At 31.5% G+C, this 26,901-nt stretch overlaps 6 protein-coding genes across 23 annotated transcripts; 2 read left to right on the top strand and 4 right to left on the bottom strand.

Annotated features, from left to right (window-relative positions):
- Positions 1-117: 117 nt before the first annotated feature.
- Tfb4 (transcription factor B4) lies at positions 118-1,852 on the bottom strand. Its single transcript, XM_083052132.1, has 6 exons — positions 1,714-1,852; positions 1,132-1,628; positions 818-940; positions 593-728; positions 412-448; positions 118-237 (listed from the first exon to the last, which is right to left on the bottom strand). The coding sequence occupies exons 1-6, from the start codon at positions 1,721-1,723 to the stop codon at positions 165-167; spliced, it is 876 nt and encodes a 291-aa protein (XP_082908258.1). The 5' UTR covers positions 1,724-1,852; the 3' UTR covers positions 118-164.
- Positions 1,823-10,308, bottom strand: LOC145944085 (uncharacterized). 8 transcript variants are annotated; one of them, XM_083052107.1, is made up of 14 exons: positions 9,681-10,287; positions 8,907-9,304; positions 8,562-8,629; positions 8,096-8,324; positions 7,861-7,986; positions 7,520-7,780; positions 7,256-7,405; positions 6,644-7,073; positions 4,389-6,266; positions 3,589-4,252; positions 3,303-3,429; positions 3,073-3,215; positions 2,620-2,840; positions 1,823-1,962 (listed from the first exon to the last, which is right to left on the bottom strand). In XM_083052107.1, coding segments are annotated over exons 1-14 (4,752 nt in total). In that variant the 5' UTR covers positions 9,737-10,287; the 3' UTR covers positions 1,823-1,961. The 8 variants fall into 8 exon arrangements, with proteins under 8 accessions (XP_082908233.1, XP_082908235.1, XP_082908232.1 ...); XM_083052109.1 differs by having other exon boundaries at positions 1,859-1,976; positions 10,194-10,308; XM_083052106.1 differs by having other exon boundaries at positions 1,859-1,976; positions 9,681-10,288.
- LOC145944086 (uncharacterized) lies at positions 3,133-21,251 on the top strand. Of its 9 annotated transcripts, none has more exons than XM_083052123.1 (14): positions 3,133-3,244; positions 11,707-11,865; positions 12,020-12,284; positions 15,093-15,306; positions 15,663-15,896; positions 15,992-16,123; positions 16,269-16,468; positions 16,557-16,677; positions 16,899-17,005; positions 18,033-18,208; positions 18,390-18,841; positions 18,918-19,637; positions 19,863-19,997; positions 20,920-21,059. In XM_083052123.1, exons 2-13 carry the CDS (start codon positions 11,718-11,720, stop codon positions 19,989-19,991), a joined length of 2,898 nt encoding a protein of 965 aa, XP_082908249.1. In that variant the 5' UTR covers positions 3,133-3,244; positions 11,707-11,717; the 3' UTR covers positions 19,992-19,997; positions 20,920-21,059. The 9 variants fall into 9 exon arrangements, with proteins under 9 accessions (XP_082908249.1, XP_082908248.1, XP_082908243.1 ...); XM_083052122.1 differs by having other exon boundaries at positions 3,143-3,244; positions 11,699-11,865; XM_083052117.1 differs by having other exon boundaries at positions 3,162-3,244; positions 11,679-11,865.
- Positions 12,404-14,750, bottom strand: LOC145944092 (uncharacterized). The gene is made up of 8 exons (XM_083052131.1): positions 14,571-14,750; positions 14,393-14,492; positions 14,000-14,243; positions 13,611-13,803; positions 13,365-13,489; positions 13,059-13,244; positions 12,760-12,929; positions 12,404-12,635 (listed from the first exon to the last, which is right to left on the bottom strand). Exons 2-8 carry the CDS (start codon positions 14,404-14,406, stop codon positions 12,509-12,511), a joined length of 1,059 nt encoding a protein of 352 aa, XP_082908257.1. The 5' UTR covers positions 14,407-14,492; positions 14,571-14,750; the 3' UTR covers positions 12,404-12,508.
- On the top strand, positions 21,158-24,320 carry LOC145944088 (serine protease snk). Of its 2 annotated transcripts, none has more exons than XM_083052125.1 (6): positions 21,158-21,298; positions 22,049-22,114; positions 22,245-22,512; positions 22,833-23,083; positions 23,288-23,651; positions 23,847-24,320. In XM_083052125.1, exons 1-5 carry the CDS (start codon positions 21,217-21,219, stop codon positions 23,617-23,619), a joined length of 999 nt encoding a protein of 332 aa, XP_082908251.1. In that variant the 5' UTR covers positions 21,158-21,216; the 3' UTR covers positions 23,620-23,651; positions 23,847-24,320. The 2 variants fall into 2 exon arrangements, with proteins under 2 accessions (XP_082908251.1, XP_082908250.1); XM_083052124.1 differs by having other exon boundaries at positions 21,160-21,298; positions 21,650-22,114.
- Positions 24,042-26,519, bottom strand: LOC145944090 (palmitoyltransferase ZDHHC16A). 2 transcript variants are annotated; one of them, XM_083052128.1, is made up of 6 exons: positions 26,289-26,519; positions 25,885-26,032; positions 25,348-25,657; positions 25,027-25,217; positions 24,632-24,942; positions 24,042-24,174 (listed from the first exon to the last, which is right to left on the bottom strand). In XM_083052128.1, exons 1-6 carry the CDS (start codon positions 26,333-26,335, stop codon positions 24,084-24,086), a joined length of 1,098 nt encoding a protein of 365 aa, XP_082908254.1. In that variant the 5' UTR covers positions 26,336-26,519; the 3' UTR covers positions 24,042-24,083. The 2 variants fall into 2 exon arrangements, with proteins under 2 accessions (XP_082908254.1, XP_082908256.1); XM_083052130.1 differs by lacking the exon at positions 26,289-26,519 and having other exon boundaries at positions 25,348-25,664; positions 25,885-26,020.
- Between the last annotated feature and the right edge of the window lie 382 nt (positions 26,520-26,901).

Below are 26,901 nucleotides of genomic sequence, written 5' to 3'. Positions count from 1 at the left end.
TTAATGAATCTTCTTTACGCTCATAGTCATTGATCATTATGATTTATAAGTTATAATGATTTATGATTTATGAATAATGTTATATATATCTTTTACCTTTTTTTTTATATTATGACATTATTTTTTTACATTGCGTGGAGAATCATTATACATTATATGTAACATTAATGAACAATATCTATAGCCTTCTTCTTTTTTTTTTTCACTGGCATAGGTCCTGGCATCTTGAATACCGTGCTTTAAAAAAGAAAGATTATAATTATACAATTACGTAAATACAAATTATTTACATATAAGCATGACTAAAATTGTTTAATATACAGTGCGGATCGGTGTATTATGTATAGTATATATCATAAATAATGTTCATTTTGTAAGCATATATAATATGTTCAGTATAATATTACTTACTGACAAGTTGTACATATTGGACTATATTTGCAGAAAACTGTAAACAAAATAATTCAATTAACATTACCTTAATACAAATAAATTGAACATTGTTTTCAACATCAATATTGTTTAAATTCAATTATTTTACATTGATTAAAATATTTAAGGTTATTTGATATAATTTTATGGTAATACTCACTTGACAAACATACAGAACAAATATATCCTATATCAATAAGATCCTGATGACAAAAGCACGCAGCTCTATAGTTTACTTTCACTGGTGGCGGCAGAACTAATTTTGATCTAACACTTGGATCTGGCAGGAAAACCCACTAAATCAAAAGAAACACAACCAAATGTAATGCATACACGTTCATTGAATAATAAGATGATAATACAGAACTAAACGTCAATAATTTACCAATAAATATTGCAGCAATCCAGCAAGATGAGGTACCTGCAGATAATTGCCACCGGTAATTTCACAGCCCTGTTCCAAAAGTGTCAATTCTTGATCCAGGCTGCACACATCCAGAATAACATTCTGAAACCATCCACATCTCTCGTTATAAATCATAATAATAATTATAAATCATATAATATATATATAATATATATATAATATATAATCATACAATATATATAATAAATATATTATATCATATAATATATATAATATATACATATAATAAATATATATATATATATAATAAAAATCTAATAGGGGACAAATACCATTCTCTGTGCTGTGAAAAATATGTTCATGTAATTCATGTATTGCGTGGCTGAATCGTTGCTGCCAGTGATCACCAACATTCTGGGATATAGTTTCTGGCTGGCGACCTTTTCTCGTTCTAATCGAGCAATGTAACATAATGCCATACTAAGGGCACCAGAGATGAGACTCTCTGTGTTTAATAAAGCATCCATGGAGATTTCATTGATGATTTGCTGTAATTGCTGTTTTACTGTACGCTCCACCATAGTAAACTTCTCATACTGGCCGTCTATCTGTCTTATTTCTGCCATGTTCTCACATGGGTAGAGAAATTTGGCACCGTGACCATGGCATGCCATGATAGCCAGTTCATTATTAGACGACTGCATGAAATGAGAATTGGCAAAGACTATCGTAGACTCCAAACATTGTGACAGTATCTTTGTCTCTTGTTTCACTATTCGCTGTACAGGATTGACATCTAATATGATCACTAGCAAGCTCGTCTCAATTTCTGAAAATTTAAATAAATAAATAAATATAATCAAAAGTTAATTTTACAAAGTAACAAATTGTTTTATATAAAAATGTTGACATACCAGTGGACATTTTGCTGTGTGAAGTTGTTAATTTCTATAATTTAAAAAAATTCCTTTATTTCAATCAGGAAATATTTTAAACATCTTGTTTCGTTTAACTTTACTCCGATGAAGTTTCTTTTTCTTTTTATGTTATAATTAAGTGCACAGAAGTAACAAGGCAAACTCCAAATTGTTATTAGAGATCCCGCATTCTACGAGTGTGAAACTTCCGTTTCAGTGTTGCCAACCAAGATAGATGAAAATAACCTGATGAAAAACAGCTGATCAGAAAAATATACGCGGGAAATATCGAATCCTCGACGCCTATACATTCTTAATTATAATAATCCTATGTTCGCTTTATAAGCCGTATAAGCAATAAATTTCTAATGTTTATTACTAATCACTTACACGCATCTATATTTTATATCATAAAGTTATTTTTTAGTGAATATATATATTTATGAAAATCAATTTCTTTTAAAGTTTTAAAACTTCTGAAATTTTTGTAAATCTATATATAATACTTATTTTTCATTTGATACTTTCTAATCATTTACAATTTCATTATTCTATAAGTATATATTTCTTATTTTAAAGAAAATATTTGACTTGCTATATTTATCTCATCTATATTATGAAATAACATTGATTAAATTATGATGTAAAAAAAAAAACAAAAGGCACACAAATAAGTTCACGTTGATTGAACAAATTGCTGTGAACACCTGACAACAAATGTGGCCAGAATATAAAGTGTTAGAGTTTATAAAATAGTATCTAATGATACATGCATTTATCAAATTCTGAAAAGAGAAATTTATATCGACAAATATATATATTATATATATTAAAATATTCAAAATGATTAATTACTATTAATGGATTTGATATAGATATCTGTATTTATTAAATAATAATTACTAGTAGCAACTAAATTCAGAATCTGGACTGCAAACTTCGGAAGTTAACCATGGCTTATAAACATGTCCATCGGCTTCTTTGCTGGCCATATATGTGAAGAAGGTTCTTTTGAATGAAATAGAAGGAAATTTTTCAAACTCCATGGTACCCCACATGGTACGAGCGTAAGAAACACGCGCTTTACGCACTTTACTGTGAAAAATCGCCCTTGCTTCTTGAATCTGTAGAACGTAAATCAACAATTATATTTGCTGCAAATTGGCAGATTGAGCAGCTTCAGATTTAAAAGAATTAAAAATTGATATTAGCAATTGATATATTTAAAAATAAAAATTGAAAAAATCAGAGAATATAGTCACAAATTTTTTAAAATAGAATATTAGAAGTTAAATATATGTTTTTTACACTTGAATTCGCAAATATTAAAACTGATAGTTGATATCGACAGTTAACCTTTTGCTTTATCTCCTTGGCTTGATTATAGGTCAATCTTTTCAGCTGACGCTTCTTTATGGGCAATGATGGTTGCTCAATCTTCGGCATACTCATCGTCTCCAGTAATTGCCAGATGAAAACGGTAGCTTGCATCAAATTCTCTAGGAAATTATAAAAATCCAATAATAAGGTAAACAAAAAATAAGAAATTTAAGCGTTTTAGAAATGTCATTTTGTAAACAAATTACCTTTATCGGTTTCCGAAAAAGTAACACTCTGCCTGTACATAATCCAGTTTTGAAGTTGCGGCATCAGGTAACATTTCGGTAACTTGGCGAATATATACCCTTCCGCAGCCATTTTTTTCAATTCAGCCTATATATTACATTGTAAATTCGAGATATATAATTTCATACATAAATTGATTTTGATATCATATTTAATCATGAATTGATTAATTAATGAAGATATGAATATATTTCGAAATTATTGAATTAAGAGAGAAAAGAGAAAGAGAGAGATTGATGGATATACCTTTATTATTGCCATAAGATTAAGCTTCCTGTCTGTATGTTTCTCATCGTCATCATTATTTATCAGATGCATCTCATCATCAATCTTCTCATCTATTTTATCGATTATTTGTTTATATGACACATTTTGTTGCGCAATCTCATCAGTAGCTTCTTTCAGATATTTTTTCTTTTCAAATACTTCACTAGCAATTTTGTCATGGGATACATCTTTGTGCTGTTCTATCTTGCTAGTGTTCTTGCTTGGCGACTGTAATCCTGTTGTTCTTTTGGACGTTTTCTTCTCCACATCCATATCACTTTCCTTTATCTCATAGTATGTCATTAATTTTTTCTTATTACTTTCTTGGTCACTAGGATTTAAATAAGATGCATCTTGTTCACTATTACTATCTTGTTCCCCATAAATGAACCTAAACGCTTCATCCCTGACCTTCTTTCTACGCTTCATTTCTTCCTTCAATGCGGTGTCTTTCCTCGGCAATGGACCCGGAGGAACGTTCATCGGCGACCAATGTCGATGCGGAGCAGCAGCTCGCGGAATGTCTTCCTTGCTCGGTTTTGGTATTTGGAACGGTGTTGACATTTTTACTTCATTTCGTTCCACGATCTTTCTTTCATATTTACATTCGCACACAGGCTTCACCACCTTCAATCTGCGAGGTCTGAAACAATCACACATTATGTTCTATCATATTAATAGAAAAAAATTCTTAATATTTAATTAATAACAATAATATTGTTCAAATAATATTATTGTTGTTAATTAGGAATTTTATTTATTTATGTATTTTTGCTAACCTGGGACTTCGAGCAAACTTTTTACAAGACGTCCAGCAAGGAACGTTATTCTTGCGCTGTGTAAAGTAATCCATCAATGTTTCATCCTTTAATGCTATCTTCCATCTTTCTTCTGGCAATTTGGACTCCATCAACTTCCGTCGAATTTCTGCAATGTTTTTCTTTTCATCAACAAGATGCTTCTCTTCCCTGAGACCGTTGCTACAACTGCATGATTTTGACTTTTTCTGTATCTTCTCTAGCAGACTCTTAGGACCAGAATATCTTTCTATTAGTTTCAATCTTTCATCTGTAATGTGATTGATGCACATATCGTACGGTGATTCGACAAGATCATATTCCGGGATGTATTCATCACTTCGTCGGGGACTGACGGGTGGTGTGAAATAAGAAACATCATCGATAATTCTATCCTCCATTTTCATTTTTCTATCTTTTTCATTCTCCACTGGACCGGCCACATTGTACATAAGGATCTTCTTCTTACTCCTGATTTCCCTACACTGACACGGTCGTCCTCCAGGACGAACCGCTACTGTTTCCAAAGGATAATCCGGCTCACAAAGATAGATCAGAGTCTTTTTTGCTGGAAGTTCCTGCTCCGACTTCGTTCCCCAACCATAAGCTTCCTTACTGATAGCACGGCTCTCCTCTTCATCAACAGAAGAATCGACGATTATTTCTTCTGGATTACGTCGAGTTGCCAACAATTCTTCCGGGAGAATCGCCGGTTGAATGTTATCTAAGACTGTGAAAGATTTGAAATTATTTTTTGACTTTGCCATTTCTCGCTTGCGAGTGCCGAGCTGCTTAGCTTCATCCATCACACTCTTCTTGTCTTTCTTTATAGAGTCATATTTGTGTAGTTTGTCGACTCTATTAGATCGTTTAACTGGTCTGTAAAATGATGATAACTTCGTTTGTTGTTTCTTTTTCGGTTTGTATATTGACAAATTTATGCCTTTCTTATTAATTGTTATATTTTTCGAAGGTATCCATTCTTTTCTTTTTTTCTTTTTCATATCTTCTACTTCTTTCTTCTCTTTGCCTCTTTTTCTTTTAATTTTCTTTGATGATTTTAAGGAAATTTTAGAAATTTCTTTATTATTTTTCTTATGTAAAATATCCTTTTCAATTTTATTCGATTCTTGTAAGGAAAAAATGTCTTTTTGTCTTTCCTGCATTTTTAATGACGAAGAAATCGCTGGCAATGCTGGAGGAGTCAATTTCAGAGTTTTTTCATAATCTGTTTCTATTTTTGATGGGGCAGTGCGTAATATGTTCAAAGGATCATCATAAGCAGAATAATCAGGATTAGGAATAAATTTATCCTTCTTCTTCTCCATCATTTCTTTCGTTGAAGTTTGAATTTCTTTCTTAACCACTTCAATAAATTCTGCCTTTTCTTTTTCTTCTTCTCTTCTTTCTTTTTCTCTTTTGTCCATCTCCATTCTTCTTATCTCTTTCATGAAAGGATTACGTCTGCAGGATCTATCACCAGGATATGTCTTGCAGAAATATGTACGTGCTTCGTCTGGCCTGTACTTGTTTCCGATGCACAATCCTTCATCCTTTGTCCAAAGAATATCGTCGTCGCTTAGAGAAGGCCTTACATTCTTATTGATCATTTGCTGAATAGCACACGAACAAGGTGGAACATTCCTGATCAGCTGAGATATTGGAGGATCAGGTATTCGTGATGGTATGTGCATATTTTCCCTCTGAATACCTGATATATTGTAATGAATTTGACTGTTCTCTTTGGTAACGTCACTGATAATTAAATTTGTCTTGATCTCGTTTTGCGAAGCAACTAAGTTAATTGGTGATCTTGTTGTCGACTCTGGAGAATGCATTGACATCGATTCTACGACATACCTATTGCAAATAATATTGTATTTTAGTTCGTAACGTTATTAAGTTTACTATAAGTTTTAGTTTTTCTTTCAAATTTTGAATCTTAGAATATTATATTTTATACCAAAAGGATGAGGATTATATAAAATTAAAAAGTGAAAGTATTTGAATTTTAAGAATATTAAAATTTGTATCAAAGACTAAGGAATTAAAGATTTTTAAATTTAAATCTTCATAAATAGATGTTGAAATTAGTAGAAAATTTGTCAAATTTCATAGATGTAATTTATAATATCAATGTAAAAATTTTAAAAGTAATTGTTAGAACTATTAGCAACTGTAATTTATAGAGCTATTCTTAAAAATCAGATGAAATAACGTTATTGGATCTCACTCACTCGCTATTCTGCATTGTATTGTCGAGTGACGCCTTGCTTTGTTGCAATTTCTCGGTCTTTCGGGTCTGTCGACACGAACAACATTTGTCACAAACGAGTCCAGGAAACGCCAACTTCATGGTGACCTGTGCACTCTTCATCAACTCATCAGCTTCTTCCTCCAGCTGCTTGAAATCCTCATCAGCATTTTGTAACCAGTCCTGCCAATTTCTTGATAAATTTTCTCTGCCACTGGGAAATGTCTTTTTGGGTCTGTCATCAAGTTTCAGCATTGCGAAGAATTTTTCGTCGCTATTGCTAGGTGTTATATAAACCACATCAGTGATTTCATAACTTGGTATCTCATCCTGCAAGGACACGCCCTCTACCATGTAATAAGCTTTCTTTTCACCCAGCCAGGATTTTTGGTTCGCTGGTGGCTTTGGCACACCTAAAATATTTTAATTTTTGTCAAGAAAATTAAAGTTTTTAATATATTTGTAATAATAATTTTAATATGTATATAAAAATGTATGTAATTTTTTTATTACATTTTCTGCCTCTAATTTAGATTAATAATATTATAAAATTGATTGCAAATATTTATACCATAAATTTTATATTCCACAATACCTGGATTTGTGCTAAATCTACTGATTGCGGAATCAGATTTTTTACCATCATCTGACATCCGATAAATATTAGAAGTTGATGATTTATTCGCTTTAAAATTTTCTTCTTTTAGGAAATCTTCATATGCTACTTCATCATTGTTCCTTATACCTATTTATAAATCGATATTTCAATAAATATACTTATTTATGATATTTTGTGTCAAGATAGGCCAAGTATACATACTCAGGACTATCATTTTGTATATAACTCAAATATTTTTACTTTTTTCATCAAACTTAGTAGAGGAACTCTTCTGAAGATCTTTCTCTCCCTTTCTAATTTCAGACAGTAGTCCATCATTAGTAAAAAACTTGAATTGTTTAAAACATGGTAACGTTATTTTCGGAACTGTTTGCAATAGTTTGTATCGCTTCTGCCATTTCTGCAAAGCATTTCGATAACTGGCCCAATCGCAACACTTGAATAATTCTTCCTCATAAGGACAGCTGCTTTTCCGCCTTGCCAGACATACTGGCCGTTTTGCTGTGAAACAAAAATTATAACTGTATTTATTTCGTTATGTTAATTAAATGATGTTTAATCGAGATAATTAAAGAACTTACGTTTTGGTGGTAATTTTGGCACAATCATTGCTGGCAATCTCTTATGCAATTCCTTTAACGCTTCTGGCAGTGTTAAAAATGCAATGGCCGATAATATTATTCTCTCATTGCAGTCATAAAATTTCTCTGCAAATTACATTTAATTACAATTAATTTTGTAATTACTATAAACACTTCTGGTAAAGAGTTTTTAAGTTATCTATAATTAAAAATAGAGAACGAAAAATATATATACTATATTCCTCTCTGTAGAAATCATTTCCTGTCAAGATTTTATAAATTTCTCGCAAAAAATCGACACTATTCAAATTGCATGATTTATGCAATTCAGATATAATATTCGGCTTTAATTTGAAGAATGTTGAAATAACACCGATAGCTATCAATATCCTTTGCGTGCCATCTGTTTTTGTCTCTTCGTAATCGGCACGCATTACATTTTCCAGATTCATTAAATTTCTCATCTACAAATTTTTATATAACTTTATGTGAATCTTTCCTCCGAAATATATATGACTCTTTCATAATTTAATTTTAATTAAAAATTTCTTGAATATTGAGACAATATCTCATGTAATTAGAGTCCATTATTTATAATAATTTTTTACTATATTCACAATTAAATACAAGTATTAAATTAGATCTTTCTCAAAAACAAGTATTTTCCTACTTAGAATCAATTACTCATTTTTACATCATACTTGATCCAGGGAAAAATCTTGATACCATCGTGGATGCAGATTCGACAAAGATGTTTGTTTGTCTTTTACTGTAATAATTAAATAATATTCAATTTATTAATAGTATATATACCCATAATCATGTATATATACACAGATCATGTATTCAGTCATAAATTATAATCAACATTATTAAAGTAAATTTCTTTATTCTCAAGCATTTCGCATTCTTATAAAATGTGATTTAAAGAAATAGCATTTTTATTATCTTCTACAATGGCAAACAGGAATGTAATTGCTTATTTACATTATTTTGCAATATTTTTATTTAAAGAACTGATATAGAAAAAAAATTGATATACTCACATTTCTTTTTCCCAATGCTCATCGCTTTATCGCGTGCTTCATTGTGAATTCTTTGCTTTTCCATCCAAAACACATCCTTCGCCAACGCGATCTCATCCTCTAGATACCATTTTATAGAACGATCCTTTTTATCAAAGCGAGAGTGATTCAATTTTCTGTTCTTCGATCGTTGCTGATCTCCCACCTCCGACGCCTTCAGTCTCTTCTTTTCTCGGATAAACCGGGATGTTAAAAATTTTACTTGCATCTTGGATACTGGACACTCGTGCACAGAAGTTATTGCCATTAATGAAGATTTATAAGGTGGTCTTTGTTGATTATATCTTGAAAGAGGATCAAAGCAATCCAGAGAACAGCAAAATCCAAACGGCTTCGATTTTGAATCTTTCTTTGACAATCTATAAAAAATTTGAATAAAATTCAGTAAATAATTTGCTATTAAATATAGATACATTAATGAGTATTTAAATAATATTTGTAAAAATTGGGATAACAAAAATATATAATATATATAAAAATGTAATTTATTTCATACTGATAACATTAGTATAAATTACATAAACTGTAATAAAATAAGAAATATATTGTTCATAATCAAAAGAAATTACAAATGACATGTAAATTTCTATTTAGTATATTTTTTCTTCTATAGAATTCTATACAATTATTTTAATTGTTTCTTCAACATAAATTTTTATACAGTATATTTATTTTATTATAAGAATCTTATGTAATTCGTTTATATTTTTTTAATGATATCGAAAGAACGTTTACTTATTGCGGCGAAGCAGCATTCGTGTGTTAAAAGACTTGAACGAAGTTTTAGACATTTTTGAGGTAGAAATCTGAATTGTGTATAATTCTAACAAAATATATTTTTAGAAACTAAATTTATAATTGATACTTGTCAATTTAAAATACGTTATAAATATGGTTACAAAAAAATAATTAAAATAAGAGAGAGAGAGAGAGAGAGATGACAGGTGACAGGTTATGTCTGAATATGAAATTTTTCAGCCTTATTTCTTATTTTGTTTATAATTTGTTATATTATATTAAAATTAAATCAAACAGTAACTGGTTAACTTCACTTCGCTCACCGGTATATACAAAGTGCAACTAACGCATTTGATATACAACTGACAATGAGATTAAATTAAATTAACGCTAAATTAAACTGATGCTACAAATATTTGATCGATATATCGGGATGGAGAAATCCTTATCTCTTTTGCTCGGATCAATCAAATGATTCAAATGATAGAAATGATTGAAAAATTCACGTGCCATAACAGTAGGAAGGAGGAATAAAAACACGGCCCACAGACATAATAAAATACGTAGATGGAACATCAGCCACCGATATGCGCGCGCGTTCGACTTTAACCTTCAAGTGGCGCTGCGTCACGTGGTCGCGCGGCGGTCGGAATTCGGCGGCGCGGAGTGGGGATGAGTGGTGGGGGGATGCGCGCGCGGCACACGGCGCACCCCCCCACCACTCATCCCCACTCCGCGCCGCCGAATTCCGACCGCCGCGCGACCACGTGACGCAGCGCCACTTGAAGGTTAAAGTCGAACGCGCGCGCATATCGACACGCGCTCTCTCCCTCTCGCCGTAAGCTATTCGTCAATTTTGGTCACGTGACGTCTTTTGACGCTAAAAATGAGCGTCGAGCGTCAGCATGAAAAGGCATCTTAATAGCGCTAAAAGCGCGCTCCCCGAACGCACCCTGTTATATGTAATTGTTATAGCTAGATAAAAATAATTAAGTGACAAAAATTAATATATACTTCAATTATATACACACAATGTATTTACACACACATAAAATTATAAATATATATTTTGTTGCAATTATTTAAAAAAGGTATATATACCTTTTTTTTTATTAATAAAAATGCAGGACACATTCTTTTTAATCTACGAGCACAACTACATGTTTTTTACCTGGAAATTCCGGTAAAAGAATACATTTGACAAGTGCGTTCGAAAATAGTCTTCGGAATAAAGTAGCGTTTGATTGACCAATCGGGACAAAAGCAGAAGAATTATTTCTGTTTTGATTGGTTAATTAATTGCTACTGCACTTGACAAGTAAATTTTCGAGCCAAAACAATAGGTATGTTTATGTGCAATTTAATTCAGTCACGTGTAGAATAATGAGTTTCAATAATATGTGAAGATAAAAGTCGTTAATTTGCAATAATTATTCTTATAAGTAATTTTTTTTTAAATAATTTATTATTTTTTGTTGTGCTTCGTCTACACGTGTCTGTCGGTGTTTATCTTCACCGAAAGCATTAGCAAGTGCGTTTTCAGAGTATCGTGTATTTCGCAAATCGTACCTTGAAGTCTCGGCAAAGAACCTAAAGTTTGAACGTAAAATGTTGAATAAAAAATTACAATAATATACTTTTTGCTAAAATACAATTGATTAAATTTGTGCAACCAAATAATATAATGAAATTACTCGAAATAATTATCAGAATTAAAAAAGAAATGAACATATATGATATAAAATCTAAATTCGGATTTTATTTATACATATGGTTTAATTTTCTTTAAAAAGTAAGCTTGAGATTATTCACAAATTTTAATCTATAGGAGCCATTTAAGAAGATTGTAATGTGTTGATATATATTGTTAATTTTAAGATAAAACAATCTCTCTTAGCCATTAGTTTTGCAATTTAGTGTTATCAGCTTGCTATTTAAGCTCATTCAAGAATCATTCATGTGACAACATATAGTTACATAGCTTTGTCGTTGCAGCAACTATTCTGTGCAATAAGATTTTCAGGAAGCTGCAAAATGTCAAAGAAGACAAAGACTATTATTGTTGGAGCAGGTGCAGCTGGCATCGCAGCTGCCTCCAAGTTATTACAGAAAGGAATGAACAATTTTATAATATTGGAAGCTAACAATAGAATTGGTGGCAGAGTGCATACTCTAAATTTTGGTAAATAATCTCTTTTTTATTAATTCTTAATTATAGAAAAAACAATTATAGTCTTATAATTACTCTATTTTTTAAGTGAAATCATTTTTTAGTTGTGTCTTTGAAAATTTGAATATAAAAATTACGAATTTAATTTGTACTTCAATTTTTCCAGGTGAAAATGTGGTGGACCTCGGAGCTCAATGGGTTCATGGTGAATCTAAAAATGTAGTATTCGAGCTTGCCTCCAAGCATAATTTGTTGGGATCGCTTCCCATCCTGCTGGATCCCACTAAACATAATTTTGTCAGCAGCAATGGTGAAATGATACCTAAAGACGAAAGCAACGAGGCTCTGATGATTTACTTTAACATGTCAAAAAATGCGCAGGAAGAACTCAAAGAAGTAACAGGATCTCTTGGGAATTATTTCATAAAAGAGTAAGTATTAATTATATTATATTTTTGATCAGAATTGAATAATCGACTGCAGTATGAATTAGAAGAATCATTTAAGAATCATTTAAACACAATATTCTTTTATTTTTTGTTAACAAAAATATTTTATAATAAATTATGACATGTCCTACAAGAGTATCAATCATTAAATGCCGCTTATAAAATTTTTATTACGTTTTAAGCACTTTTGTATGTTGATTTTCACATCAAAATTTATGGAAAAGAATATTGTTCACAAAACCCTCGATATCACTTTCGCGAAACCATGCTTGCAACGTGGGATGTAGATTTGCTCGGACGACGGTATAAACATCCTTATCAGGCACGATACATCTGATAAGAGAAGCAAAAAATTAACAAAGGCTTTTGTTTGTTCCTACTTGTTTGTTACTTTCATATTATCAAATATTATCATCTTATATAATATTATCATATTATCTCAAAAACTTATACGCACCTCACGCGATTGTTGCAGCATTGATTTTTCAAATATTCGTATCTTAACAAAGAATATATGTATTTCAAATATTTTTCATCTAAATTATTATGTATCTCTTCGTATGTTTTTCCAAGATTATTAATTCTTTCAATGTATCCTCTTGTTAATATTGGTATAATATAATCGACCTAAAAGTAGAAATTTATGATATATTATTAATCAGTATAATTAATACTATATAAATTTAATTCAAAAAAAATTTTTTTTTAATTTTAGTTTTATAAGATGTTAAATTAATTGAAATAAAATTAAATTACCTGTTTAAAGCAATCGTCTACGAATTCTTCAGCTCGACTGTAGACACCTTTCTCTTGTTCTTGCAATATAAGCACACCGATTCGAGGTTGCTTGGATCTAAATATCTTTGTAATACATTCTGCGGTTGATAAACCGTCGTCCGTAAAAGTTAACATAACTATGCACCCATACTTCTGTTTAATATCCTGAAATGATAAGAAATTATAATCGCATTATATATCAAATTGGAATCATGAAAAATATTTTAATTTAAAAGCTTGCTTTGTTACTAAATTTTCGGAAATATAAATCGCAAATGGAGCAACCTTCTGCTGAATATCTTGTGATGGGCATTTCAATTCATTTTCTTTCGTTCCGGTTTCTGTAGTTAAAATAGGACTCAGAACTAATGGTGCTCTTGGTAGATATCCAGGTTGAATTATTTCAGATCCTAAATTACACAATAAATAATTAATATAATGATATATAATTATATATTTTTTTACTTGAAATTTGACTATAATTTATTTCTTAATGTCAGAATAAAAAATTATCACTATTGTCTACTTCACCTTTACTCATGGCAAATTGTGATACATCAACTAGATCATATACATAATCTTTAATTTGATTTATTATATCAAGCCGTTGCATCTTTTGCAAAGCACTAAAAATTTTGTCCATTGTTGCCTCCGGAGATTGCACATAAGTCAGAAGCACGTAATATGTTGGATCCTGGAGACCCTTGAAGTCGTAATCTATACACTAATTGTAAATAATAAAATAACATTACAATTATATTACAGTATAATATATATATATATATATATGTATGTATGTATGTATGTATGTATGTATGTATATATGTATATATGTATATATACATACACACACACACAAGTTGGCATATGTGTTGTATTTGTACATACTTATTATATCGTCAGATTTTTTATAATCTTACACGTATCTGCTCCATCGTCAAGCCCATGTGTGCTGCAAACTCTTGCCAGCCATCATAGATTTTCCCTGTTGCTGTGGAACTCAACAGCAAACATAGTTTCTGCAGCATAGCTTTACCAATATGTTCGAATAAATATGCAGCGTGAATACGTGATGATATTTTCTGGATGTTCAAAACAATTGTATCTAAATTTGGTGGTCTCTGTACTTCGTTTCTCAGCTTCTCCAGCTCTGGATCTAGTTTTCTAAAAATATATGTTCCTCATTGACCAAAATTCACAATATGTAATTCATTGGAATACAATCTTTTCTCTTGAGTTAATAAGGAAACTAAAATATAAAAGTAATAAAAAATAAATGAACTAAAATATCGAGAGATATATTTGTTGTTTACCTTCTTGCAAACATTTTGTATAGGTCTTATTATATTTCACTAATAAGACTTTGTCATGAATAATTAAAAGGATTTTGTTTTATTTTTATTATAATTTGTTCTACAATGAATTATAAAGAACACATAAAAGCATTATATTTGCATGATTAAAATATTTAAAACTCAAAAATATAATCACTCGTAATTAAAGGAATAAATAACGTTGTTTTCACGTGACAAACGATAGCCATATGTTGATGATAGTCAATGCCTCCCCACCACAACTTATCTTGTCTATTCTTTTCAGCTGAACTGGCTATACTAGTTCAGAGTTTATCTTTTTTACTCTACATTGGAAGGAAAGAGATAAACTCTGAATTAGTGCAGCCAGTTCAGCTGAAAAGAACAGACCTATTGTTAGCACAAGATGATGATTCATGCTTAATGCCTACCCGCCTATAATTTAAATCGCTAAAAAGAAAACACGAATAAATTTCTTATACATTTGTCTAACAAAATTTGCTCATATTTCAATAAATTTCGTTGTTCGAATAATTTTTTGTTAGCTAAGATACTGGGAAGAAAGGGGAGGGGGAAAGGTACAGAGACAAAATATAAATTTAAAATTATAAAAAATTATAAATAAATGTAAAAAAGATTATATATATTTTATTATTATTTAGAATTATTATATTGATGTAATTATTATTATTCGTTACAGATATTATAAGATTTTTGACGAGAAGACCTTTGCAAGTCGTGCTCGAGCTGCCGAATATTTATCTTGGATAGAAAAGATGGAAAACTCTATAGAATGCAGCGATACTTGGTTCGACGTTTCTGCAAATCGTTTGACAGAATATTGGGAATGCGAAGGTGATTCCTTGCTGAATTGGAAAGAGCGTGGTTATAAAACGGTCTTTGATTTGTTATTGGTAATAAATTACTTGATAATATTGATACTAAAAACTTGATACTAAGAACATCATATGTTATAAAAATAAAGTTTTTAATAACGTATTTTTTATAAAAATAAAGTTTTTAATAACGTATTTTTTACAAAAATAAAGTTTTAATGAAATAAAAAAATATATTTTGTCGAAAATAAAATATTTAAAAAATATTTAAGAATAAAATAAATCAAAAATTGAGTATTGTAAACAATAAGTAAATGAAGCTTGAAATTTTATGATAGTTAAGAGAGAACGAAATTAATATTTAAATAATACTTTATCGAGATACACATTTTCTATTAATTATTTCATTAAGCATATTAATTATTTTATCCCAGAAAAAGATTCCGAACGGAGAAGAATGTTTACCAGTGATGGAGAGGATAGAGTTCGAAAAGGTTGTAACAACTATCAACTATAGTTCCGGTGAGGATGTTATGGTGACCACCAGAGACGGATGCGAGTATTTCGCATCGCATGTTATATTCACTGGATCTCTAGGTGTTTTGAAGGAAAAACATTCTACGATGTTTGTGCCTCCCTTACCACAGAAAAAACAACGCGCGATAAAAGTATAATAAAAATGTCATTAACAAATATAGTATTATAAAATAAAATTACAATATATCATATAATGGATATTAATTAATGTCATTTTTCATCATAGGGATTAAATCTCGGAACAGCAAATAAGATTTTCCTCGAATTTCCGCATAGATGGTGGTCAGAAGATACCGCCAGCTTTGATATTATTTGGCCGGAGGAAGACAAAAAGGAATTCCTGAAAATGTATGGTCAAGTAAGTAGATATTTAAATATAATAATGTATGTAAGTTTAGCAATGAAAATAACTTTCGATATTTTTTCCCTTTTACTAGTATACTGCTTTTACTAGTAGTACTGCTAGTATAATATATTAGTCTTATCAAATATATTTGTTATAGAGCAAGGAATGGCTTTGCGACGTGTTTTCGTTTTTCACTGTAGCTTATCAGCCGAATCTTTTATGCGCCTGGATCGTTGGAAAAAATGCAAGATACATGGAAACCTTATCGGATGTTGACGTGTTCGATGGATTGTATCTATTGTTGAAAAGATCGCTCGGAAAACATTATGATGTTGTAAAGCCAACGAAAATATTAAGGTACTAATTTTTCAAAACTAATTATATGAAAAAATTTGAAGAAAAAAATTACTCCGATGCATATTATTTATATCTTTTCAATTTTTAGATCCAAATGGCATACCGATGAACATTTTCGTGGTTCATATACCTTTCAGAGCACGATTGCCGAACAAATGGACGTAAGACCGAGAGATTTGGCCGAGCCAATCATAGATGGAAATAAACCTGTACGTAATTTTACAAAAACAAATGTAACATTTTTAATTATTAATATTTGAGATCTAATTCCTTCATTTTCTTATGTTAATTTTTTATTTTTCTTCATCAACATAACACTAGAGTTCTTTTAGTCTTAGCTTATTCTATGATGTATTTCTGTATCTTATATAACTAACAATAAGAAAAACTTTATTGACATTGACGAAACAATAATTAATCATCATATTAGGTAATTCTTTTCGCTGGAGAAGCTACTCACGATCATTATTATTCTACTGTGCATGGTGCGGTGGAAACTGGTTTCCGCGAAGCGGATCGATTAATTGACTTTGAAAGGTAAAATAATATTAATTACTAAAGTAGAAATTGCCTGATATCAAATAATAAATATGGCATGATATTTGACAGGACAATTTTGATTTTACTTAATTGTATATTATATTATGTTTATTATATAATTGCACATATATATATTTCTTTTTTCATCTCTTATCTCCTGTTGAAGCTCTTCTAACATTTTTCTTCACTAATTTGACTGAATTTTTCCATTTTGATAAGATTGAACAAAAAAGTAATTGGTTTGTCCAATAAAGTTTTATTTTCGTTATTATTGTTTACTGATTTATGCTTTTGTATATATTATGTCATCTTGTTTGTCAGTGTTTTAATTACATATATTTTATTTTGAAATTAATGGAACAAATGTTATCTTGAAATTGTTCTAATTTAATTTTAAATCTTCTAAACATAATTTTGCAATTATTTTTATATTGACTGCATGCTTTTTCTTAGGCTGTTAAATTCGCATCTCTAATTGCACTCCACTACTACTACACTCTCCTAATTTATGGATTATGGAAAACTATAATATAATTAATCATATATTCGCAATAGACGAATCTTTTAATACAAAAATTATATGTATAAAGTATAAATAATTGCATATAGAGGGAGATAAATTGTATATTATGTATACAATTATAATATTGTTTTTATGTATACAGTTATAATATTGTAAATTGTGAAATTAAGAAAATGTAAAAAATATATGACATTCTATCATCGTATAGGAATATATTTTATTCGCGTTTTTAATTATATTAATTTTATTAATAAATATAATTATATTTAATTATATTTATTATCCGCGGTTATTATTATTTAATTGTTACTCGAGGTTTTCATACTATTATGTATGTACAAAGATATGTTCAAATGGATAATGTATTTATATTAATCATATATATATAGTAGAATATAATATATATGTGAATGTTAAATCTTTAGAGAATATTAAAATCATAGAAAAAAAAAGTAAACGATGGTTCACTTGAGATTTGACAAATTACTTCGGATGATATAGAACGCGCAAAAATTTAGACCAACTGGTTGATAACTTCAACGAGACGATGCAAATAGATGTGGGCGCGAGAAGAACAGAAAAAACGAGAGTTGTGATAATAGGCGCAGGAATTGCAGGATTGGCAGCGGCAAAGACTCTAGAGGATGCGGACTTTACGGATTATCTTCTCCTGGAAGGTACACATTTATGTTAAAAATTTAATATATTTATAATTTAATTTACTTCTAGAGACATATAATTATTAAATAAATAAAAATATACAGGAGTTTAGAGAGAGAGAGAGATAAAAATTATTATGGATATCAAAATTAAAACAAAATAAAATTTCCTGAATTATCCTGTCATATTATTTTACAGCCCAAGATGTAGTTGGAGGAAGAATTCATTCTGTTCCGTGGAATAACAATTGGATAGATTGCGGGGCGCAATACTTACATGGCGACAAGAGCAAATTGGCGCAATATTGTCTCGATAATAATTTATTATCGAACATTCAAGGAACAGATGGCGAAGGAATCTTCTTGCGCAACGACGGAACGATAATGAGCGACAATTTGGTTCGCGAGATTGATGATCTTTTACGAACCGTTTCTGATGATATCTGCGAATCTCGGTGGCCTTTAAAGAAACACGAGACCATCGGTTCTATTATGAGATGTAAATTCGAGGAACATTTACGCGAGATAAACGATTCCTCGAAGCGGAAAAAGATGGAGGAGATATTCGATTGGAACGTACGGTTTCTCCTAGTGGATAACAGCTGCCATTCATTGGACGAATTATCAGCGAATCTATGGGGAAAGTTTAAAGTAAACTTAATTATAATCAATGTGTACTAATAATAGTTAATAATATATAAGCACTCTAAGTATTATTTCTATGTAGTATGTTGGCGGACCGGAACATTTACTCTTCAAGTCCGGCTACAGCTCATTAACGAATCTTCTCGTCAAGAATCTGAATGAGGAAAAGATGCGATTGGCCACTCCCGTAGAGACTATTCGTTGGCAGGATTCTCCGATCACCGTGACGACTTCCAAAGGGACGCAGATTATCACCGACGCCGTTATAGTCACCTGTTCACTTGGCTATTTGAAGGAAAACTATTGCAAGATGTTCCAGCCGTCATTACCGAATCGTCTGAGCGTCGCCATCGAGGATCTCGGTTTTGAAACAATTAACAAAATCTTTTTGGATTTCGGTGATTTACCCTGGTGGCCAACTAACGTGAAAGGTTTCCAATTACTCTGGCACAAAGACGATCAGCGATCCTTGCCAGAATGGACCAGAGACATCACGGGATTTGATGTCCTGCCAACTCATCCGGCCACTCTCATGGCATGGGTCAGTGGACGAGGAGCTCGTATCGTCGAGGATTTGTTGGAATGTACGATCGCGCAGGATTGCATAGACCTGTTGATGCATTATTTGCGGTGTCGCGATATCCCGCCGGTGAGGAAATGCGTCAGAACGAGATGGTACGGAAATGAGTATGTGAGGGGCGGCTATAGTCATATCACGAAGAGTTGCGAAAAGGACGATGTTTCGCCTAAGACCTTGGCCGAACCGATCTGGATGACAATGTTGCAAAATGATACGAAGAAGGTAAGACAATGCACTCTCCAAAATGCAGAACTTGTTCAATATTAAATCTGAAATTCTATACTTTCATCATTCCAAGATATCAAAGTTTCATGCGAGATAGATTTTCTAAAAAACTTTATTGCTATATAATTAAAACAAAACACAGTCAAATTTAAAAAACCGAAATCTATTGTCTACAGTCTACAGTATTAATTTATCAAAGAATTTCTTTTACAAATGTGACAGAATTTACCAGTCATACTGTTTGCCGGCGAAGCCACGCATGATGATTACTACTCGACAACACATGGAGCTTATGAGACAGGAATCCGTCAAGCCAAAATATTTCTGCAACACCACGCAAATGTCAACTAAAATAACGTATGTAAATATGTAAATATATTATAATAATATAATAAAACATTTTAATATGTTACATAGTAAAATATTTTTTTGTTTATCATACAATATTTTAATTATTATTAAAATTTAATTATTTTTATATATATTTTACTCAATTTCAAATTTATATTTTGTTTGACTTATACTTTTATTTATATATATCGACTTTTACTTTCTGCTTCACAAGTTATTTCTGCATATTTTTGTGAGTAATACCGGATTAGTTTGTCTTTTTTTCCTGTTGTTCAGTATCTCCTTATCTCGTCAATTTTTGCGAGATAGACTGACTGGTTTATCCGCTTTGACCAGTTGCGTCAGAACCGAAGATTCTCAATAGACCGATCATATACTGATTAAAACGAACAGCATCTGTCTGATGTTTATCCTTGAGCGATTCTCTATATCCTTCCTTCTTTCTTTTTCTTTTTTTTTTTGTTTCACGAACATTACAAAGTAAACACAGATCATTTGCGTTTTCAAAAGCAAATTTGATTAAATTGAATTGCAATTCATAATCAAATATTAATCAATAAAAAACAAATATATAAATAATTATAAGTGTATATCTCTTAATTTATGTGTATATACATTTATGTATATCTTAAATTAACTTTTTCTACTTTTTATCAAATACATTAAATGTATCATTAACGTATAATGAGCGTAAAATTATCGCGTGTGTATTCACTTTATTGCTCAAAGATTTTAAAAGAATATCTTTGTAAATTCGATATTTCGTGTTTAATTTATATTTTATATTTGTCACATAAAACTACAATTATGTTAAAAATATATAAAGTCGTAATTATCAATTTTAACAGATATACAAAACTGTGTTACTATGATAACTTATGATCTCTAATTATCAGCGGATTAATCATTGCTTGCTTATCATTTTCAGCTGAATTTCCCAAGTCAAAAATAAAAATTGTAACATTGACGTCTTTGGTAAATTGTAAACGAAGAGTCGCGCGACCGAGTACTGTTAGGATCCCTTCCTATCCTGATCTTTCACGCATTCTCCTCTCCTACTCTTCCTGCTTTTTTTCGTCTTTCTTTTATCGTCTCTTCTTCGCGCTCTGTTCTCCGTAAAATTAGGAGGGAGAGATGGAACCGCGTGCAGATTCCACCGCATAATCTTCGTCGTCGAATGTTTTGACATTGAATATTCGATATCCTCGCGCGTCTCTCTTCAGTGATGGATCTTCGCTTCGGAATATTCGTTGTAATCTTCTTAATCGCAGCCTTCATCTGGCAGCCTATCAGCAGCAAAAATTCAGGTGGATTATTATTAATTTTATTAATAATTATCACTAAAAGCTGGATTATGGATTATTATTGTGCATTTTGAACATGTGTGATGATGACTGTTTGTTATTGTGAATATTATTATGAATTTTGAAGATAATGCTAGATATATATGTCGTTTTTAAATTTTATAGTACTCTGTATTTATTTGTTCTAAAATTTGTAAATTCGATCTATGTATTTTTAAAAAATTTTTCTATTTTAAAAAGAATTTATGTAGCAAAATATATTAAAAAGCTATATGTGTATAATATATATATATATATATAGTATATATATAAAAATATCCACATATACAATTTGCATATTTTCAAATTTTTTAGGTAATCATGGTCCTTCAACGAAGAAAAATTTAACCAAAATTCAACTTAGCGAAGGCATTGCGACCAATCCTTTTCTTCAGCAATCCATAATTCTTTCTAATGTTGACAACAATCCCTTCCTGTCGTTACATGGCAACAAAAATGAAAAGCCAAATATATTTCTGCAAGAGAATAATTCGTCCAGCACTGCAATCTTTACTATCAATCCCTTCTTGAACTTTGGGACCGATACAAGAGTTAATACAGGAACTTCTGATGCACCGGAACCAGTTAAACAAGCACCTTATAGACCACTGCCATCTGCACCAGTAATTAATACACCGTCATCATCTCATGCACCAGCACCAGTTAATAATCCTTTTATAATACCTCCTATTAAAGTTGAACCTCCATCCTCAGGCACACCATCATTGCCGGATATAGTACCTATCAGGTTCGACTCGACGAAAACAAAATCAGAGCTCAGTAAGTAAAATATGATTACACAAAAATTTGAATGCAACAATAATATATAAATATTTAAATCATAACATAAAATATAATCTAGTGAATGACCTGGAATATTTTAAAATTCTGATGTTTATAAAAATTTCAGAATGTGACGAATATGTGAGAGAACTCGTAGGCACGACTGAGATAATGTTGCTGGTCGGCACATCGTCTGACGTGATGCAGGTGGACAATGTCTGCCGGGATGCGAATCGCTTGGTCGTCAATGGCACCGAGGCGAAAACTGGCGAGTTCCCGCACATGGTCGCCTTGGGTAGACGTAACTCCGACGAGACGTTCACCCTGATGTGCGGCGCGACGCTGATCTCACATACTTGGGTACTTTCTGCTGCGCATTGCACTTACGGACCAAAGTACATTTTTATTATTTTTCCTTCGCTTCTTAAACTATTTAAGAATTTCGGCGGAAATGTTTCAATTTTTTTTATCCATCAGCCATCCCATGATTAACTGTAACAATGGATTAGATAAAGTCCAAAAACATCCCTCAAGATTAATTCAGAATATATTAGATTCAGAGGAAGTTATGGCATTTTAAAAGTTAAGTATTAAAATAGTCTATGAGAAAAATCTATTTTACCTAGATTGAAGAGCTAAGAATCATGAGGATGATCTTGCAGTTATTTATGGGACAATCAACGAAATTAATTCTTAAAGATTTGCCTTCTTGCAGTGGCGCTCCGACTGATGCGCGAATAGGCTTTCACAGATTGACAGACCAACAACCCGGTGTCACAATTGCTATCAAACGCATGATACGACATCCGGATTACAAACTACCCGCAATGTATGCGGACATAGCTCTAATAAAACTCATGAATACCGTTACGTTTAGTACATTGATACGTCCTGCGTGTCTTTATCAACAGTACGATACCGTACCTCCAAGTGCTTGGATCAGCGGCTGGGGTGTTACCGAATTCGGTACGTAATTTAGTAAAGATTTGAATGACACAAAGTTCCAGGATCAGACAATTTTTAAAGAAAAAGAATTATTCACGAAATTCGAACATTTGTAGATGAACTTTTTACATTTAGCAGAAGCCAGGAACTTTATTCCTACGTTTTGAAAATTCTAATAAGGAATGTGGAATACCGGTTTAGTGAAGTTCAACGACGTGCTTTCAGCTGGAGATCAGACCGATCGATTGCAGAAGGCTAAGCTGGATCTGGTGGACAATTTAGCGTGCACAATACGGCACAACAGTTCCAAAGAGATTCCGCATGGTGTCACACCGAGTATGGTCTGCGCCGGCGATCTTCATGGCGGTTGGACCAGCGATTCCTGCCAGGGCGACTCCGGAGGTCCTCTGCAAATTATCCATCCTGGGAATCTGTGCGTCTTCCAAGTGATCGGTATCACCAGTTTCGGTCAAGGCTGCGCGATCGTCAACACACCGGGTGTTTACACCAGAGTATCCCATTACATTTCTTGGATTGAGAATATCGTCTGGCCGTAATAATAATGATCTATTAGACTTTTATACAAAAGGTATAAAAAAAACATTGTTTATTAAATAGTACTTGATCAAATCTCACAATTAATCAATCAAAATTGACTAGTTAGTCAAATTAATCTATAAAGTACTAAGAAATTTATAACATTTACAATTTTTTTCCATTCTCTCGTCATTTTATGATAAAATATTCATTCATCATATATGTAACAATAATTTTAAAATTTCAGAGAAGTTGACATGCTGCTTATGCTGTTTATCCAATTATGTGTCAAAAGAATGTTATCGACGGTAAAAGACTAATTGTATATATGTTATATGTTATACTTCTATTAATTATGATAGTGCAATTAAACAGTCTGCAATTCTGACTAGAATATTGGAACGTATATAAGAACAGAAAAGTTACAAGAAAATATGTAAAATGCAGGACTGATCAGTTTCATTGATCTTTTGAATCTCAGAAATTAAGAGATCTTGCTATCATGAATGGTTCGCCATGTGAGCCCATCGCCATATGGACCATGGATTGATGGGAATAGAACATGCCACCAGCTTCTGCAACAATTATATGAGAAAAATATGAGAAGATTATAAGAATAATATTCACCATATTTGACAGTGGAAATAATAATATGAAAATAACATTCGATATATTTGATGAAAAATACTTGTATGTTAAATAAAATTTGCAACAAAATAAATTTCCAATTTCTGCTAAATTTCATTTTATATAATCATCTTAAAATTGAAAGAATATAATACAAAGTATTTCGAAAAACGAAGATCGAATAAATAAATTGAATGCCCACTGTTATGACACAGAAATAAAATTACTTTATAATTTACTCTGTGTAATTATTATTATTACTTTATAAATATATTGCTTATTTAATTAGCTTTCTTGATTTTACAATTTATACAGCTTTCTAAATATCAATTAATTGTATTTTAATTAAAGATTCTCTCACAAACATCTAACACTTCAAAACCTATTTTAGTAAAATTTTAAAACCTGTTTTTTATTCCCAAGAACAATCTCCAGTTCTCCCTTGGCCCGAAATCGTAGGGATTTTGATAGAACTTGCCCTGGGCCCGATACTTTTGCGTTTCCGTGCTGTTGATACGCGCTTCGATGCTCGTTTCTCCTCGAGTAATGAGGCCCGCGTGCCACCAGGCCAAGGCACCCAACGCTGTAAACGTGGCGATGCAGATAAGACCCGTGAAAATTATTAGTCTTCGTTGCCATTCCTTGGTTTGGGTTTCTGCTGCTTGTCTCGCTATTTCTGCTAGTTCTTCCTCGCTTAAATGGTCCAGCGATTCCGCCTGCATTAATTAAGTGCAACATTTATTTTTCAAAAACTATAAATTAGTTGGATAAAGCATATTTTCATTAATCATCTAACGTACCACAGGAATTATTTCCGAATTATTGAGACGCACTGGATGACCGTCCAATTCCGGTTCCTGCTCAGGGAAGAATTCCTCGTATGCGAGTCGCACCCCAAATATCATGATGAACGTAATCCCGAGCACAGTGTAAACCATGTACAGGAAGAAATGCCGGTGATTATAGTGGCCGACGCAATTGTTTAGCCATGCTACATGCTGATTAAGGAAGATTTAGATACACAAGATACTGCAAAACGCCCAGGCGAAATTTTCATTGATAATAATTAATCTATTAAGACTAATTAATTAATGAGAAATAATCGAAATATGTAAGGATACGACAATGGTGATCCATCTTGAGGATGCATTTGTTACAGACGGAACAGTGGTGTGTCCTGGGTGGCTTTGGCTTGATACACTTTTTGCAGATACTCACAGCCTCCGGAATAAGGCCGCCCTGTGGCGGATAACCTGCCAGTACGGCTACACCCATATAATAATGGAAGCAGACGTTAACCAGTAGCCAGTTTCCAACCAATAGCAGAATTATTGTCACTGAAGGACTCCGATCCCACCACCAGGGTAAACCCAAGTAGTACGCAATATATACGATACTGGCGGTTAGCAGGCTTACCATTACCACAAATACCTGTGGGCTGCAACGCTTAGTAAATATATTGTGGATATAATGAGATTTGTATTAAATTAAATTATGTATACTGTGATTTATTCACATAATATAATAAACTCTCTCTGTATATCAATATATTAAAAACTTTACTTGCAAAAAATATATTGTTATAATTTCTAAATATAGTATAAATTGATATTCCATAATATATGAGATAAAAGAATAAATATTAATAAAAATCTTACCGGACCCAAACAGGCAGTGAAATTCTCAACAAACCAGAACATAGGTTCCATAAGTATATCACAAGCGTAACTCCAGTTTAAGAAATCGTTGTAGAATAATGATTTAAAGACAATTTGTAATCGCCACCACTTCTGCTTCAAATTAATCCTACAAATGAAAATTAAATCAGATCATATTTATAAAGAAGTTCATATAAAATTATACGAAAAATTAACTAAATTTAGAAATAATTAATGCAATTTTTAAAAAAATTATATATATATAATACACAAGAATAGAAAATGAAAAGAATGAAATAAATTAGATAAAAAAATAGAAAAAGCACAAAAGATAAATTTAATAAATAATAAATATAAATATAGGATTTTCAATAAAAAATTAATATGCAAATTTATTGATTTACTTAAGAACATTTGGCGCCTTCGCCAAGGACCACTGTATCTTTGCCATTTTCGCTTCTCCCCTCGAGTCCACTCAAATATACTCATAATTCTAGCATATTAAACTCATATTTCACGAACGTTGACACACGGCTGTTCCCATTATACTAATTATCCGAATTTTGCATATATTTGATAAGATACTGATTGATAACAATTCATGACAAGGTTTATCAATAACCTCGACAAGGGTGCGTTCGAAAATCCTATCAGGACTAAACAAATATTGTGTCTTGATTGGTCAATTCAATTCTACTCCACGAGTAGGATTTTTGAACACTCTAATATACGGCTGCAAGAAAAGAATTCAGCGTAAAGATGCATGTAAATATTACTAAAAATGTGATAATGATTATTATATAAATACAAATTTACTTTCTTATAAACATAAAATTATTATTTACATATTTATGACAAGAAGCTGATTGTATGTAGATGAGAGAGAGAGAGAGAGAGAGAGAGAGAGAGAGAGAGAGAGAGAGAGAGATTTTTCGGCCATGTTTAATACTGGCGCCATTTTTGAAAAATAATAGCTGTAGGAAATATCTATTGATGTGTATTCACAAATATATAATT

This window comes from Prenolepis imparis, unplaced genomic scaffold (genome assembly GCF_030444845.1).
Source record: "Prenolepis imparis isolate NDT839.2.m4 unplaced genomic scaffold, iyPreImpa1.0 SCAF_12, whole genome shotgun sequence".
Taxonomy (NCBI): domain Eukaryota; kingdom Metazoa; phylum Arthropoda; class Insecta; order Hymenoptera; family Formicidae; genus Prenolepis; species Prenolepis imparis.
The sequence above is the reverse complement of the archived record's forward strand: the minus strand, read 5'-3'. Positions and strand labels throughout refer to the sequence as shown.

Coding starts and splice junctions, on each gene's coding strand:
- LOC145944088 (XM_083052124.1), top strand. CDS start 21,217: ATGGATCTTCGCTTCGGAATATTCGTTGTAATCTTCTTAATCGCAGCC. Junction 22,513..22,832: donor CATTGCACTTACGGACCAAA/GTACATTTTTAT, acceptor GCCTTCTTGCAG/TGGCGCTCCGACTGATGCGC. Junction 23,084..23,287: donor CTGGGGTGTTACCGAATTCG/GTACGTAATTTA, acceptor ACGTGCTTTCAG/CTGGAGATCAGACCGATCGA.
- LOC145944086 (XM_083052115.1), top strand. CDS start 11,718: ATGTCAAAGAAGACAAAGACTATTATTGTTGGAGCAGGTGCAGCTGGC. Junction 12,285..15,092: donor GGGAATTATTTCATAAAAGA/GTAAGTATTAAT, acceptor TATTCGTTACAG/ATATTATAAGATTTTTGACG. Junction 16,469..16,556: donor AAGCCAACGAAAATATTAAG/GTACTAATTTTT, acceptor TTCAATTTTTAG/ATCCAAATGGCATACCGATG.
- LOC145944090 (XM_083052128.1), bottom strand. CDS start 26,335: ATGGCAAAGATACAGTGGTCCTTGGCGAAGGCGCCAAATGTTCTTAA. Junction 26,033..26,288: donor AAGGCGCCAAATGTTCTTAA/GTAAATCAATAA, acceptor TTTCATTTGTAG/GATTAATTTGAAGCAGAAGT. Junction 24,175..24,631: donor TTCTTGGGAATAAAAAACAG/GTTTTAAAATTT, acceptor TAATTGTTGCAG/AAGCTGGTGGCATGTTCTAT.
- LOC145944092 (XM_083052131.1), bottom strand. Junction 13,804..13,999: donor TGACGATGGAGCAGATACGT/GTAAGATTATAA, acceptor ATTTACAATTAG/TGTATAGATTACGACTTCAA. Junction 13,245..13,364: donor CACAAGATATTCAGCAGAAG/GTTGCTCCATTT, acceptor TTATCATTTCAG/GATATTAAACAGAAGTATGG.
- LOC145944085 (XM_083052106.1), bottom strand. CDS start 9,736: ATGTCTAAAACTTCGTTCAAGTCTTTTAACACACGAATGCTGCTTCGC. Junction 6,267..6,643: donor AATACAATGCAGAATAGCGA/GTGAGTGAGATC, acceptor TATTTGCAATAG/GTATGTCGTAGAATCGATGT. Junction 3,430..3,588: donor ATCTTATGGCAATAATAAAG/GTATATCCATCA, acceptor TGTAATATATAG/GCTGAATTGAAAAAAATGGC.
- Tfb4 (XM_083052132.1), bottom strand. Junction 729..817: donor GATTGCTGCAATATTTATTG/GTAAATTATTGA, acceptor CTTTTGATTTAG/TGGGTTTTCCTGCCAGATCC. Junction 449..592: donor TTGTTCTGTATGTTTGTCAA/GTGAGTATTACC, acceptor TTTTGTTTACAG/TTTTCTGCAAATATAGTCCA.